Here is a 15191-nt window from a genome sequence, read left to right on the forward strand (position 1 = left end):
ATATAATTAAATCAATTGATAATAATATTAATTGATTTTTAAATACCAAAATATAATTTTTTTTAAAAGCTTAAAAATAACTTTTAGGAATTATTTGAATTAATTATAAATAATTCACATTTTATTTAACTATTTATAAATAAAATTATTTGATTAAATAAATTAACCAATTAATTAAACCTATAAATAATTAATTAAAGTAAACTATAAATAACTAAAACAAATATAGATTTTTGAAAATAATAAAAGAAATAATTTTTGGAATTTAAACAATTAAGTAAATAATCTTTTTTTAAAATATAAAATAATATTTAAATGATTTTTGAAATCAAAATCATGATTTTTAGAAAAAAAATAGAATGAATTTTGAATTAAATTTTTAAAAGAAAAGACATAAACACTTTTCTGGAAAATTAGTCGAACAAAATAGGATTGAAGGGCAGGGGTTTTGGGTGGAGCTTCGCCGGAAATCTGGAAAACCCATAAACCGGCCGGTGGACTTCAAACTCCGGCCGAAGTTCACTCTTATCCCATAAACTACCCGTTTCACCCCGGTTTTTGCACCTACAAACTCCTTTGCAATCCAGAAACTCAATAACACTAATAACCACAAAAATCAAACACCATTTCGCATAAATAAATATCCGGTCAAACACAATTATTCGGCAAGCTTCGGACAAGAACTCCGGCCAAGTTCGATTTCGTTCATTCCTATACCAAACTCGATGCTTTATACATAAATTTAAAGCCTATTCCATCAACAATTCAACACAACAGTCTACAACATCAAAACATATCCAATTAAGCCGGAAAATTATCTTAAAAATTCGAGTTCAAACCCCCAAATTCGGTTTTAACAAAATCGAATACAAAACAAACATATAAACATATAAAAATTCGAGTTCAAACCCCCAATTTCCAAACAGCCATATCCCGTAGTATAACCTTTGTTGTCATCTCCAAAAGTAACCACTGGGCCAACTTTCTCAACCACCTTTGATAGCAGGGCTCTATCTCCAATCAAATGCCTTGAACATCCACTATCCAGAATCCACATGACCTTCTTCTGCTTAATGCCCTAAAAACAAAGATGATTAAGTTTTCTTTGGTACCCAAACTAAGTTGGGTTCAGAAGACTTAGAAACATTTGAATATATAAAACTTCTCTTAACAGAATTGATAGGCTTAACAGTTTTTACTTTATCATTGACTGCTTCCTTGTCACTTTCAGAAGCATCAACAGAATTGCTCTTAGGCTTGGTGACAGGTACCACTTTCCTAGATTTAGGAGGGCTTACAGTATTTGATCTACCAGTGCTCTTACTAACATGCTTATCATGATCATGAGATGTATTATGTGAGTGTATGGATTTAAGATAAGTGTGCATGAAAGATACTACACATGGCATGCCAACAGATTTATCACACTTAGAAACTTTAGGCATGTTAGGCATGTTATGCACATAAGCATTCTTAACATTGTCTACTTTAACCTTTCTACAAGCATGAGTAAGCTGACCAGCAGAACCACAGTTATTACATAACTTCCTAGGGACATTAGTTCATATCCTGCCATTTCTACTTCTATACTTCTTATTCTTGAAGTAAAACCTAGTCCGACAAAAGATAAGTTAGAGTCACTAGAAACAGACATAGGTTTCTTTTCCTTTTGTCTCCTTGAGAGATCGATATCCTCAACAAGCATCTCATGATAAATGTAAAGATTATCTTCATCAAAGGGCTCAACAGTAGCTTTCTTAAACAAAAGCTTCTTAGCTTCCTTAAGAACATGGGGTGTACTAGGGGGATTAACAAATTTCTCTACAAGCTAATTTTCAACTACTCATTTCTTATAAGCTTTTCTAAGTTCGTCATAGTCTAAGCATATCCCAACTTTTCCACCTACTACTTGATCAGCTATGAGCTTCTTAGAAAAATTTGCAGAATCAGTAAAAGCATGCAATTTAGTTTCTAATTATGCATTCTTGTTCTTAAGCTCTTCCTCTGTCTCAAGGTGCTTAGTAATCTTAAGATCTAGATATCTATTGGTTTGCTTAAGATTCTCAACACTGACCCTATCTAGAACTAACTTATCATTTTCATCTTTAACTTTCTTTAGTTCCACTTTAAGGTCTTCGACATCAAGCAGAGTACATCTTAGTGTAGTACTAAGTTTTTATGCACTTCTTTTATGATATCATGTTGTTCAATGCATTCCTTTGTATTGCACCGTGCCTTAAGATAGTGATGAGAAACAACATTTCCATACACTAGGATAGTATGCCTGAAGGCGATACATTGTTCATTATCACACAAGTTATTTGGAGGTAAAGCACAAATAGTTGGGAATGTTACCTGAGAAGAAGATTCTTCCATCAATGTTAGATTTCCATATTGCTCTTCTTCATCGTCAATGTCATCCCAGCTCTTCCCCTCATCTATGTAAAATTTCACTGGACACTTCCTTGAGCTACCAGAGTCCTTCTGATAAGCTTTGCCTTTATCCCTTGCTTGTTGGGACTTCCTACAATCAGTGGCAAAGTATCCAACCTCATCACAATATTAGCACCTGAACTTGCTTCTGTCTACCATCCATGTCTTGTAACCTGATCCAGAAGATGAACTTGACCTCTGACCACGGTTGCTGCTTCCAGAACCCCTAAATCCTTGCTTCCTTCTAAACCTGATGTTACCAAACCACCCAGCTAAGTTGGCCATAGTAGGATCTTCCATGCTTTGAAGCTCCTCAGTGGTGTAGTATTCACTTTGATTCCCAAAGAGGTTTTCATCATCCATCTCAGCCTCAAAGAGCGTTTCAGCTTTAGACTTAGGCTTTTCAGCAATAATATCAAGCTCTTTGATTCCACTGGCTACAAGAGCAGTTGTCTTTAGTAGTTCAGCATTCTTGCTATCAACTCTACCACCACCATAGATGATCTTCCTTTGTTCCTGCTCCATTTCATGAGTCTTCAGCTTACCATACAACTTCTCAAGTGTCATGGTTTTAAAGTCAACACGCTCACGAACAGATGAAGCCTTATACTCCAAGTGGTGAGGTAGGACTAGCATAAACTTCCTGTTGACTTCTCTCTGAGGATAAGTCTTGCCATGAATACTTAATTCAATTAACAGCTTGTTCGGTCTTTCAATGACCTGAGTGATACTTTCTCCAGGCAAGGACTTAAAATCCCCATATTGTAAAGTCAAGATATCCAATCGATTCTTCCTTACATCTTCAGTTCCTTCCATAAGCAATTATATGGTCTCCCACATGTGTCTGGCACTCTCACAGACCATTATTTGGTGACTCATATCATCATCCATCGAATACACCAAAATAAGCTGCAGGCCTTCATCTAGAGCTATCAGTTCTTTGTCACGAGCACTCCATTCTGCTTCAGGACATGACATTCTCATATTAGGCAACTCCGGATGATCCTTCATCGCCACATGTCTTCCTTCTCTCAATACCCTCATATACTATGGATTTGACGCCCGAATATATAATAACATTTTCTTCTTCCATAGATTATATCTCGATTTATCGAACTAAGGAACCTTGATACCATTAACTTTCTGAGAACTCATCTTTTCAGATCTAAGAAAAATTCACAATATACCGTCTCAAAATATGATAACCCAGTCAGTCAACAATACCAAACCAAGCAAGTCAAAACCAACAAATCCAAATCATATCTACACACCGAAAGCACTCTCAGACTCTGTACAACCAGAATCAATAACACAACTTGCTAATCTAACATATCAGATCTGTATATCGATCAACAAGCTCTTATATCAATTCTTAGGTCCAAAAGGTACATACAGAGGGGGGTGAACGTATGTTCTTTGTTTTCTAAAATTAATTGCAGCGGAATATCAAAATTAAAACGAATTAAACACACAAAGAGATTCTAGGTAAATATTTTTTTATTTAAAAGTATAAATACCCGGAGGTTTGCTTATAACTTCAAATACAAAGATCTGAAGTAACAAATATAAACAGAACCAAAGCAATAAGATATAAATCTAGGGTTCTTCTTATCACTCTAAAAATTAAAAGCTCCTATCAGAAGGTATTAAATACAATCAAGAGAGCTTTAAATAATGAGTGTCACAAGTTTTTAAGGTTTTAAATGGTATGGAACAAATTGGACATGACATCCCCTTGTTAAATCAAGCTTTTAAGAGAATGCTAAAAATCTTTTATAAGAGCTTAACACCGTTGAAAATGGAGAGATTCAAATTCAGTTGCTGTTGATTTGATTTTGTAGGATGGTAGGCTAGAGAGAGAAGGATTACGTGGAAGTATAGTAACCATATATTTTGAATTCACAGCTTGCACATTTTTTACTTGCGTCCTTTGAGTGCCATTTTTTTTGTTAACTTCCGGCTAGAAGTGTAATAAGCACTTAGTATTTTCTTCAATCAACTTAACTGGCGACTACTAGGTAATGCAGGAAGGAGTTTTACTTGATCACGTTCTGACTTGCGAACAAGTAATCCTAATAAAGCTAAGTTACGACATCAACAAGCAAGGGAAGAGTTTTGCATTAGTATTCTGAGCAATCAAATTACTCGTGACTACTACGTGTCTAACTTGCGTATACATTCTTCCTTGGAGGCTTTTTAGTTGCGATTCGAAGTCCCAATGTCCCTAACTGGCAACAGGAGGAATAACCATTGATTTGCCTTAGTTTTATTTGCAAGTTGCGACAATTAATTCCTAGTATAGCTCTAACCTGCGAATGCAGTCCTTGTAATGCTAAGGAATGATTAGACGTGGGCCATCCAACCACATGGTGCATTTTCCTCTTTCATACTCAGTTTAAGTTGCGACCAAGTCATAGAATTATGGCTGGGATATCATTTTTCCTTAGTAAATATTCAAGCAATGCTAAATACTACTTGAGGGATCCACAAGCACTAAACGATCACAGAGAATTTGAAGCTGCCATTTATTCTTTGCTTTGTTTCTTTTGATCAAAGAAATGAATGCGTGATTTCATGTGCTTTATTCAAACAAACACATGAATGAATTTACAAGGCTGCCTGCTTTCCTTTTTGTTTAATGAATAAACAACCAATCAACCCTGCAATTTTCAATTCATTTGTTTTGCATTTGATACTCCAGACGCATGCATGCATTTATTTTGTTAAAACTCCAATTCGACTGTAATGATTTTTAAATTAAATAAATAAATGATTTTAATTTTATTTATTCATTTAAATAAAAAATCATATTAATTTATTTATTCAACATTAATTGTTGATGTAAAATTAAATAAATAAATGATTGATTTTCATTTAATAAAAAATTAGTTATTGAATAAATAAATCCTGTAAAATTTCAGAATCTTTTAGCTATAGTTCTCTGTATCTTCAAGCCTTCTAATCTCCGGGTTTTCGTACCTTAAAATATTACCAGTCTCCTCGAATACAAAAACCACTTAACAGTATTCCTAAAAATAATACTCTGTTTCCTTTCACGGATCACTGACTCCTAGTGCACGGTTCTGGTTCACAGACGGCTAGTTCCGCTCTCAGGCCTTCGTATTATACCCGTGCAAACCACTATTAAGTCTTCTACCAAAAATAACCAACTTCACTAAGAATCCTTGAGGTCTTCACACTGATTCTGATAACTGCTTCAAATGACTCCAACCTTATTCCTACGACGCCTGAACATATTAATGAACTTCATACGAATCACTGTTGACGTCTTCTTCACTGCAGCTAACAAAATCTTTTGTGCATATATCCAATAAACAATCTGTACTGATTCTAGTGGAACATAGATTATTTCAAAGTTCTTGTTCTATGTTGAGTTATCCAAACCAGTATTGTTGAGATATACATACAACTTCAATCTTTCTCAACAATCTCCCCCTATTTGATTATTACACCTAACAGTCAAATAATAATGGAGAAGCAACAGTTTAGAGGATAACTCAACTAATCATAACCAAAGATCTTCAATCAGCTTTCAACTTTCAATCACGGACTTGGAAATAATGTTATCTTATATCTATCGCATCTTCTATACACATTCAGCTTCAGCAGAGAACATATTCTTCTCTCCCTTATGTAAAGTTGCAGATAGATACGTCTTCCAAACACTGTCTTCAACAATCTTCAGATCTTCCCATAATGCACAGAGAAAATATTTTGTGCATATACCCAATAAACAATCTGTACTGATTCTAGTGGAACATAGATTATTTCAAAGTCCTTGTTTTATGTTGAGTTATCCAAACCAGTATTGTTGAGTTATACATACAGCTTCAATCTTGCTCAACAAATATTCTTCTTATCCAATTATAGTGACTCCATACAATTTGCCTCCGTAGATGTGTTCAAATGAAATATTTGTTTCTTTTTGTACTTGTGCCCGGACAAAAAAATCAAAACAGAAGATAGATATTTTCATTCAACCATTGATTGTTGAGTTGAAAACGTTGTGGAAAGTTGGCGTGGAGACATGGGATAATTCTCTTAAACAAAATTTTCGAATGCGAGCTGCGTTGATGTGGACTATTAGTGACTTTCCTTCTTATTCTACGTTGCCTGGATGGAAAACTGCTGGTCATTTGGCTTGTCCTCATTGTGCTCATGATCTTAATACTTATAATCTTTCCCCTGGTGGAAAGACTACATGACTTGATAATTATCAAAAATTTCTACCGGCCAATCATCCATTCGGAAAGAATAAAAACTGGTTCAATAAGGGAAAGATAGTGACTGAAGTTGCCCCACCAGTGCGAACAGGTGAAGATATGTTTCAAGAAATTGAGTTAGTTGGATTGATGAAAGTTACTGAATTGGATAGTGATGAACACAATGCTAGAGTCATTAAAACTTACAATGAAGTTCTTGTACACTTGTTGGCTTTCTTTATTAGTTCAAGAGGTCATAAAATAAGTATAACAGTTGACTTTCTTACGGCTTGGAAGTTTATGGTTTAGCTTAGCGATCAATGAGTTAGATTAGGCTTTCAAGTTTCTATTAATTTTTGTTGGCAGAACTTGATTCTTGTTAAATTAGATTTTTTTTGGAATTTTTTAACAAAATAGTTGACTTTGTGCAGCTAGTTACTGATGCTCGTCCAATTTTCTGGAAACACAAGCCTCTAAATTCCCATTAGCTCCAATCTTTATTGAATCAGTAACTAGTCCAGGTTCGACATTGTCTAACATAACATGGTTTAAAATTAATGAGTTACAAATAAATATAGATGATCGCTAGTATGGTAACAATTATTTACCTCACACCGATGAAATTTTGTATTCGTTGGTAAAAAGTGTTATTAACACACATTGATAATTACCAACGGATTTTCGGTTGTTAAAAGGTTTAGCAAGTGATACTAAATTTAACCGATAATCCATTAGCAAATTGTTATTAAATTTAATAATAGACAATCTGTTAGCAAATAGTCACCAAATAGATATACAATTAGCAAATTGTTATTAAATTTAAAAATAAATAATTTGTTAACAAATAGTCACCAAATTTAATTACAGATAAAGCGTTACAAAATTTACCAACAAAAATTTCGATGTCATTCTATTACTAAAGAAATCAATGAAATATTCTGTTACCAAATCAGTTATTTTATTGTTGGTTAAAAATCGAGAATTTTAGCCCGCGAGGGTTAAGTTAGTTGGTTAAAGAGGATAATTATCATTTTGGTCACAGGTTTGAATTCCACTGGATTGCATGCTATTACTTGAACCCGTAGGGTTTAGTCAGTACTCACACGAAAGATAACGGTTACGGGTTTTTTACGATAAAAATTATATGTGGTTGTTATTCCTGATCATTTTGGTTATCATTCCATTGATAGGTGCAATCCTATAGAGCTAGCAATACAAAAGTAGGGTGGGTAATAGGGTACAGGGGTCGGGGACAAACGTGTCCCTCCTAAAACAATGATCATAGTTTCTTCCTCGTTGATTTTCTTTTTTTTTTTGAAAAGTGTATGTGAATGTCCTTACAAAAATTAAAGAGTAAAATGCACACCATGTACCTCTAGTTTCACGAATGTGCACTTTATGTACACGTGATTTCATATCTAGCAAACTGTGTACCTGAAGTTACCGGATTCTTACAAAGTGTGTACTTCCGTTAGATTGAAGTTAACACCGTTAGTATGCAAAGGGCAACACAGACATTTCCAGTTTTTTACTACTCTTCTTTGGCACTTCTCTCCTGCATTAGAGTCTTTGGACTCAATCATGCAACAACTAGAAGAAAGTAATGATTTGTTGCATGATGCAGAATCTGAAATTGTTTCTCTTAAAGAACAAGTGGGTTTATTGGAAATGTCAAAAGTATCACAGAGAGGTGTTCTTGAGGTTTTCGAGTGAAATATTTATATGGCCAAGGAACAAACATCTGAAATGGCAAAGGAGATTGAATCTCTAAAGAATGAGCTTGATGCTGTGAAGGATGAGAAAATCCAGGCTTTGAAAAATGGAAAGCTTGATGCCGACAGTGTTCAGACGCTGCTAGAAGAGAAAAATAAAATTATAAATGAGTTGAAAAATTTTAGGAAAAAAGAAGAGAATAGTAAGAAAGCAATGGAGGGTCAGCTTCAGCATTACATGCAGTTTTTTTACAAGCTAGAGAAGCAAAAGAAAAACTCTTGTCTAGTCAAGATGAACATGAAAATCTTGAAACCTAGGCAGAAAATTCAAAGCTGGTTTTAAGAGCATTGAATGGGAAATATAAGAGTATGCTTGATGATGCAAAGCATGAGATTGATGTTTTAAATTTATATATTTATGTAAGAAAAATCAATTTTTTTTAAGTTTTGAAATAAAATTATTATTTTTCCAGAAAAAATAATAATTTTATTTAATAAACATACAAATAAATTTACAACATACTTTACCTATTAATTTTACATAAAATTCATTTTGAATATGCTAGTTATAAGATATTTAACATAAATAACTTATAAGTGTAGTATTTATTACTCATTAGTCATTTCTTTGATTATATCACGATTTATATATAATTTTTTCATGACACTTATATTTATAAATATAAATATTAAAAAAAATTATTTAATATTACTGAACTCTAAATTAAAATTGTTAATAGAAAATTTAAACATAAATTTAAATATTTATAATATGTAAAGTTTTATTCGAAATATGTTTGATAATATAATTAATATGTTCATAAGCTAATTTTTTCTAACCAAACTATTATTATGAATTTAAAGTATGAATATTTTTTGAATAATATGCCGGCGTTACTCAAAAAAGTAATATTCATAACTTGTATACAAACTTTAATTTATATTTTTAAGTACAAATTTTGTATATATTTAAATAATTATATATATATAATTTGTGTGAACAAGGAGCTTCAAAGTAAAAAAAAAATCAGCTTATGTGAATAAGATCAAGGAATTGTCGAAATTGCTAGAAGAAGCTATAATTAGAAAACGAGCCGAAGAAAATGGTGATCTTACAGACAGTGAAAAGGAATATGATATGCTCCGGAAGGTAGTAGAATTCTCTAAACAAAATGGACATAGAAAGGAAGAGAATACCAATTTAGAGCTGCCACATGTTACAGGTAAAAGATATACCTCTGGAGGAGAGTAATGTCTTGTAATGTCTTCTGTCCACGCAGTTCGGACAACAACCAGCGGCATTCACAGTATTCAGACACGGCAACAAGAAAAAACAAAGCTTTGCTGCAATGTTGTGTGCATGTATGTAACACACAGACAGAATAGCCGTTGCCCCTCCTTTCAACTGCTGTCAAATTTCATTGCTTGCCCCTCTTTCTAACGGTGTTAATCTCCAAACTAACGGAAGTACATACCTTACAAGAATCTACGAACTTGAGGTACACACATTGCTAGATATGAAAACTGAGGTATACAAAGTGCACCAAGCTGAAACTACAGGTACACAGTGTGCAATTTACTCAAAATTAAAAAATAAGGTGTGAATTGTGACCAAGGTCCACGGTACTATTGTTTATTAATGAAACGTGAAATTACACACATAAGTTACATTAATGTTGCTACTATTCGGATATGTGTTGCGATTAAAAATGCAGAACATCAACAAGCTGAAGAACATATATCTGATGCTAATTCTGAATTACAAAATGAAGCTATTGAAAATGAACATGAGGTGGATGAGTTTTTGACATTGAATGAATTGAGAAAGTCTATAAGGGAGACCAGAGAACCCAATTGGCCGAACGATTACCACAGGGAATAATCGGGAAGAAAGCATTGAGATTATTACAAGCATTATGACAGATGAGGGCTAAGTCTCTTACTAGCATTATGACAGATGTAAGGTTAAAATAGTTGATAGTATTTTTTCCTTCAAGTCTTGCTGAGACTAAAAACTAGCTTCAGTATGTTCGTTACACAGGATGCACCAAAATCACGGTCCTGAATCCTGATTGGAAGAGCATACATTTCAACAACACGATCTGATGAATCAGTTCTCATATTAAAGTACAGTAGTAGTGCACTAGTGCTTGCCCGTTTTCTTGAAAGATAATTTAAAGCATTGCACCCCTTTTGTCAACTTTAATCTTTTGCATCTTAAGTGGCTGCTATGGTATTGGTTGGTAAAGAATTCAAGAACATAAACTTGGCCACGTCTAAATATGTTTAACTATTTTAATCGGAAGTACAAAATCCCCATAGAATTTTGCTGGAAGAGGCATGTATATTATGTTGTACTTAATTTTATTGATCAGACATAACAGCCTATTATTTATTTCTGTCAAGAATAAGAAAAAATTTAGCTAGGCTATTGCTCTAGTTCTTGAACATGAATTGGACTTACAATGCAATGTGTTAGTACTCTATACATCTTTGAGTCTTAACGTATAACAGGGTCCAACATACATACATACGCACAAATATAAATCCTAGTTAATTTTATTGCAATCCCGGCGAATCTCTCCATTGTTTCCAGTAAGAACTCCAATTTTGCCAAGCTTAGTAATAGCAGATACAAAAGCTTTATTGAAAGCATCATTGTTTGATGCAAATTGTTGAACGGTGCTTCTTGATCTGGTATCAGTGAACAGTATCTGGTCTGAACTAAACAAGCCCTTTCCTTGTACAAGGTTCTGGTAATAGGCATTGTCAAATTTCTGGGGTGTAGTAGGATCCATGTTGATGGCGACTCTCGGGTCAACTCTTGTTGGGCACATCTGTCTCAACTGCAAGGCGTATGCTGAATTCAGGGTTGGGTCTATCCGTTTTCCAGGACTGAAATTGTATATTCGTTTCGAGAATTGGCCACAGTGAGAGAAACCAAGTGTATGTGCACCTACACAATCAAACTTCCCTTTCATTTTCTGAATAGATAACAGATATTAAGAATAATCATAAGACGCATGAATTCCTAGGGTGCCCATTTCCACAAGCATGTACCTGAAAGCGCAATCATATCTGTTTGGCTAAGACCATGGGAGGAAAACATAGAATTAAGCTGATCTAAGTTAAATGTAGCATGTGGGAGTTTATGTTGAACACTTTTCCTGGTTGATATCCTCCCATCCCTTCGGCCCAGGTCAACTGCATACCGTGGTCCTCCTGTCTACATATATCATAGCGAAATTATTTAAGACATGTAGAAAAAGTCTACAAAGTTAAAGCATGTACAATAAACTTTAATTTGCATTTCTTTGTCAAATCATTGGAAGCTTTTAGGGAGGGGTTTATGATGTCTGCACATTGTAAAAATGGTTATTATCAATGTAATACACAAAGTTGCAGAGATACAGTACATACCAAGGCCACAACTTCGCGGGTAGCTAAAGCTAAAATATCAGCACAAGAGACTTTGTTCCGGCACTTGGGATCACTATCAACAGCGGCTTTGGCTTTAATGACTGTGTCAAATCCATCTCCAGCCAGTGATATGTCATCCCCGTGATCTTTTTCCGCGTTACCATTCGGTGAAGCTAGCAACACCGAAGCATCACACCCCTAAACATAAACCAGTTTTGATAAGTTCAAACATGTTCATGAAGTCGAGTAATGTTTGCATTCTATAAATTTTAAGGAACATATGTATGCACAAATATTAGTGATGATGTATAATACCCGAACAAAGCAATCATGGAAAAAGAGACGCAAGGTTGCGGGAGCAGTGACAAAGGTTTGCTGAAACTTGGTTTTAACTGCAGATTGGACGATGGATTCGACATTTGGGCATGCGTTTTGGTAAAAATTGGTGCTCAGCTGAGCCTGGGAATGAGATAATAAGAGCAAGGGGAATATGATGAGCAGGCCAAAGACAGGAGGCAGAGTACTGATTCTCTGATTCCCCATATAAATATAGATATATATTAATCTCTCTGTATCTTTAAGTTTAATGTGAGGCTTATTTCACAATGTGCAACAATTTAAATCTGTTTATATAGTGCGATATGTAAATTGAGCAAGTCAGGGGATGTTTTGCTTTACATGTATAAAAAAAAAACTTTAAAATTACATACAAACAAAGCCAAGTCTCCTAAGTTATGCTACCTTACTAAAAGATAACAATGCTTAATAATTAGTTTACATGATCATTGTACCAAATAATTGTCTCAGAGGAATGGTGGTTGTGAATCAGCGATGGAATACTTTAAAGATTTTGTATATCATAAAATTGTTGGACTGAAGAGCATGTACAGTCTGGCCTTGAAAATCATGAATTCTTATTTGAATGATTGAGTTAACCAACTGTCTATTGCTACGCATATATTCTTCCTTAACCTTTCTATTCTGAAAATAATTGCCATTTATTTATATGTAAATGTAAGTCAGACCACCCATGGGTTATTGTTCTCTGGCCTTTTGGCGTGTATATGTATAAGGCACCTACTACTGCTGCTACTTTAATATAAGCCTGCATGTAAAGTTTATTCTCTTCTAGTGTCTGTAAAGTACCTAACTTCTTGTTTTCTTATAATCATATGTTAGTATCTACAAGGTTTTTGCTGGGAATAAATAATAATTAAATACCACAAGAGAGGTACATGATGGCTATACATTAGAAGTGTGGTGGATAGAACATGCATGTGAAATAAACAAAAATATGATTTGAATAAGGCTTAATCAACTTTTGAGTCTAATATTAATATCGGTTTTGGATTTCAAAAGTGTTCCTTTTAATTTTTATGATACTGAAATTGTATTTTTTTAATCTTATATTGAAAAAAATTAGTATAAATCAGGCTGTCCTGTTTTAAAAAGAAACACTTTTGAAATAAGACTTAACAGTCGTTAAGCCTTTGAATAAACAACAAGGAAGGCATCTATGAATTTTGGTTATGAACATCTCCATCAATAAACGTCCTTTGTGTAAGCTTCCATGAATGATAATTATAGACCGAAGCTTGTTGATGAATCAACATCAAACTTTAACAAACGCCACCTTTAATAATGAAATGCAGGACCTCTTCCTAGCTAGCTACCGTCGATTCCCAAGGATAATTAACTCTTCCATACTTTTTCCGTCTTATAATTCTTGACACACTTAGAGTACTTTTTCATGCATTTAAAGACATGGCGATTACAGTAGGGTGAGGGAGAAAAACAAGAGTTGGTTTCAGGATAATCTTTATTACGACGGATCAAAAGTTGTGCCAACTATAATTTACGAAATCTCAAATTTTATGAAACAAAGTTCGCATAACTATGCAAAATAATTACAAAACAATTAGCATTTTGGTTCAACCGAAATTAAAGAAATTGGTAGAAAACTTGAGAACAAGCCAAAAAGTGATATGGAACTAAAACTCTTGTGTTTCTCACATTTTTTGTGAATTCCACTGTAAATAACAAAGTGAGCAAAATGGCTTTCAATCCATGCAAAGTCAAAGTTTGTAAAACCTATTTTTTAAAAATGTAGCATTATGGATTTGGGCGGTTGGAGACATTGACAGTTGAGATGTTAATCAAGTAGAGCTGTAGTAGGGGCTGAAGCACGCGGAGCATCTCACTCTATCTACTCTTGCCCCTTGGTTGGTTGCTACCACACCCAACTCACGTAAACATTCGGCTCTAATATCCTGTTTCATCTTATCCACTTGATTCATTTGTTTGCCCTATTCTTATTCTCGATATCAACTGTATGTTTACAAGTATCAAACCCGCATTCTGATATACAAATATATACCCGAAACAAAAAAATTGAGGTTTGTAGGCTGCACTACTACTCACTAATTCTGGACATGAAGGGTTAATCAAGACCATTTCCGGCTGTTACCTATCTTCGGTCACCTGGCCCTAGTCGTAAATCAGGTCAATATGGCCTTCTCTTTATTTAAAAAACAATAGGCAAAGAAAGAATCAATTCCTCCCTCTGGAATGTGTTGATGATGGTAAAAAAGGGGACAATATTGCTTTTGCACTACAGTCTGCAGCCAAGTCAAATGAGCATCAAATCTAGGTAAGGCAACTACGTCAAAATGACTGAAATAAACAAAAAGCGGAACAATCAATTTTTATCTATAAAATTACCAGATAATGGTGTCCTAGATATCCAAGAAGAATCTACTCCCTTGTGTAATTTACATTTCTAGAGTAGGATTATATTAAATATAGGATTAATGACCTTTTCAGGCACCGGTGTATCCATAAAACCCCGAAATTTGAAAGCGTACATTTCAGCCCTCGGGTATCCAAAATGTGCGTTTTTATCCCTTGGCCCGATATTGTTCAGAAATCGGCAACATTAAGGTCTAAACCCCTAAAGTTTACAACCCCTAAAGTTTTTATGTAAACTTTAGGGGTTTATGGGTGCAATTCCAAACTTTAAGGTCTAAAAGGTATATTTTAAACTTATCTGAATATCGGTTGGACAATTACTGAAATAGCCCTGCCGATTTCTGAACAATATCGGGTCAAGGATAAAAAACACATTTTGGATACCCAAGGGCTAAAAAGGTACTCTTTCAAACTTTAGAGTTTTATTGGTACACAGGTGCAAACTTTGAGGGCGAAAAAGTTATTAAGCCTTAAGTATAACTACAAACTTAAACCTTGTTAAGGATCCTTTGCACCAGTAAGGCTCCATTTGGATGGGGGTTGGCATGGGTTGGGTTGAGTTGAGAGAGGTTCAAATATCACAACCCTTATTTGGGAAAAATAAAATTAAGGGAGGGATGGGCTGTGAGAGATTTGGCTGGTGGTGTTGATGAGG

The 15191-nt window shown here is 34.3% G+C and overlaps 1 protein-coding gene across 1 annotated transcript; it reads right to left on the minus strand.

Moving 5' to 3' along the window:
- Nucleotides 1-10730: 10730 nt before the first annotated feature.
- On the minus strand, nt 10731-12578 carry LOC141713233 (peroxidase 45-like). Its single transcript, XM_074516551.1, has 4 exons — nt 12104-12578; nt 11789-11986; nt 11429-11594; nt 10731-11324 (listed from the first exon to the last, which is right to left on the minus strand). Exons 1-4 carry the CDS (start codon nt 12329-12331, stop codon nt 10918-10920), a joined length of 999 nt encoding a protein of 332 aa, XP_074372652.1. The 5' UTR covers nt 12332-12578; the 3' UTR covers nt 10731-10917.
- Nucleotides 12579-15191: the final 2613 nt, after the last annotated feature.

Source organism: Apium graveolens, chromosome 3 (genome assembly GCF_009905375.1).
Source record: "Apium graveolens cultivar Ventura chromosome 3, ASM990537v1, whole genome shotgun sequence".
Lineage (NCBI taxonomy): Eukaryota > Viridiplantae > Streptophyta > Magnoliopsida > Apiales > Apiaceae > Apium > Apium graveolens.

What these genes read in the sequence shown, in the direction of transcription:
- LOC141713233 (XM_074516551.1), bottom strand. Translation starts at nt 12,331, where the DNA reads ATGGGGAATCAGAGAATCAGTACTCTGCCTCCTGTCTTTGGCCTGCTC. An exon ending in TCCATGATTGCTTTGTTCGG is followed by an intron (nt 11,987 to 12,103) that starts GTATTATACATC and finishes GTTTATGTTTAG; the next exon opens with GGGTGTGATGCTTCGGTGTT. An exon ending in AGATATGATTGCGCTTTCAG is followed by an intron (nt 11,325 to 11,428) that starts GTACATGCTTGT and finishes TTGATTGTGTAG; the next exon opens with GTGCACATACACTTGGTTTC.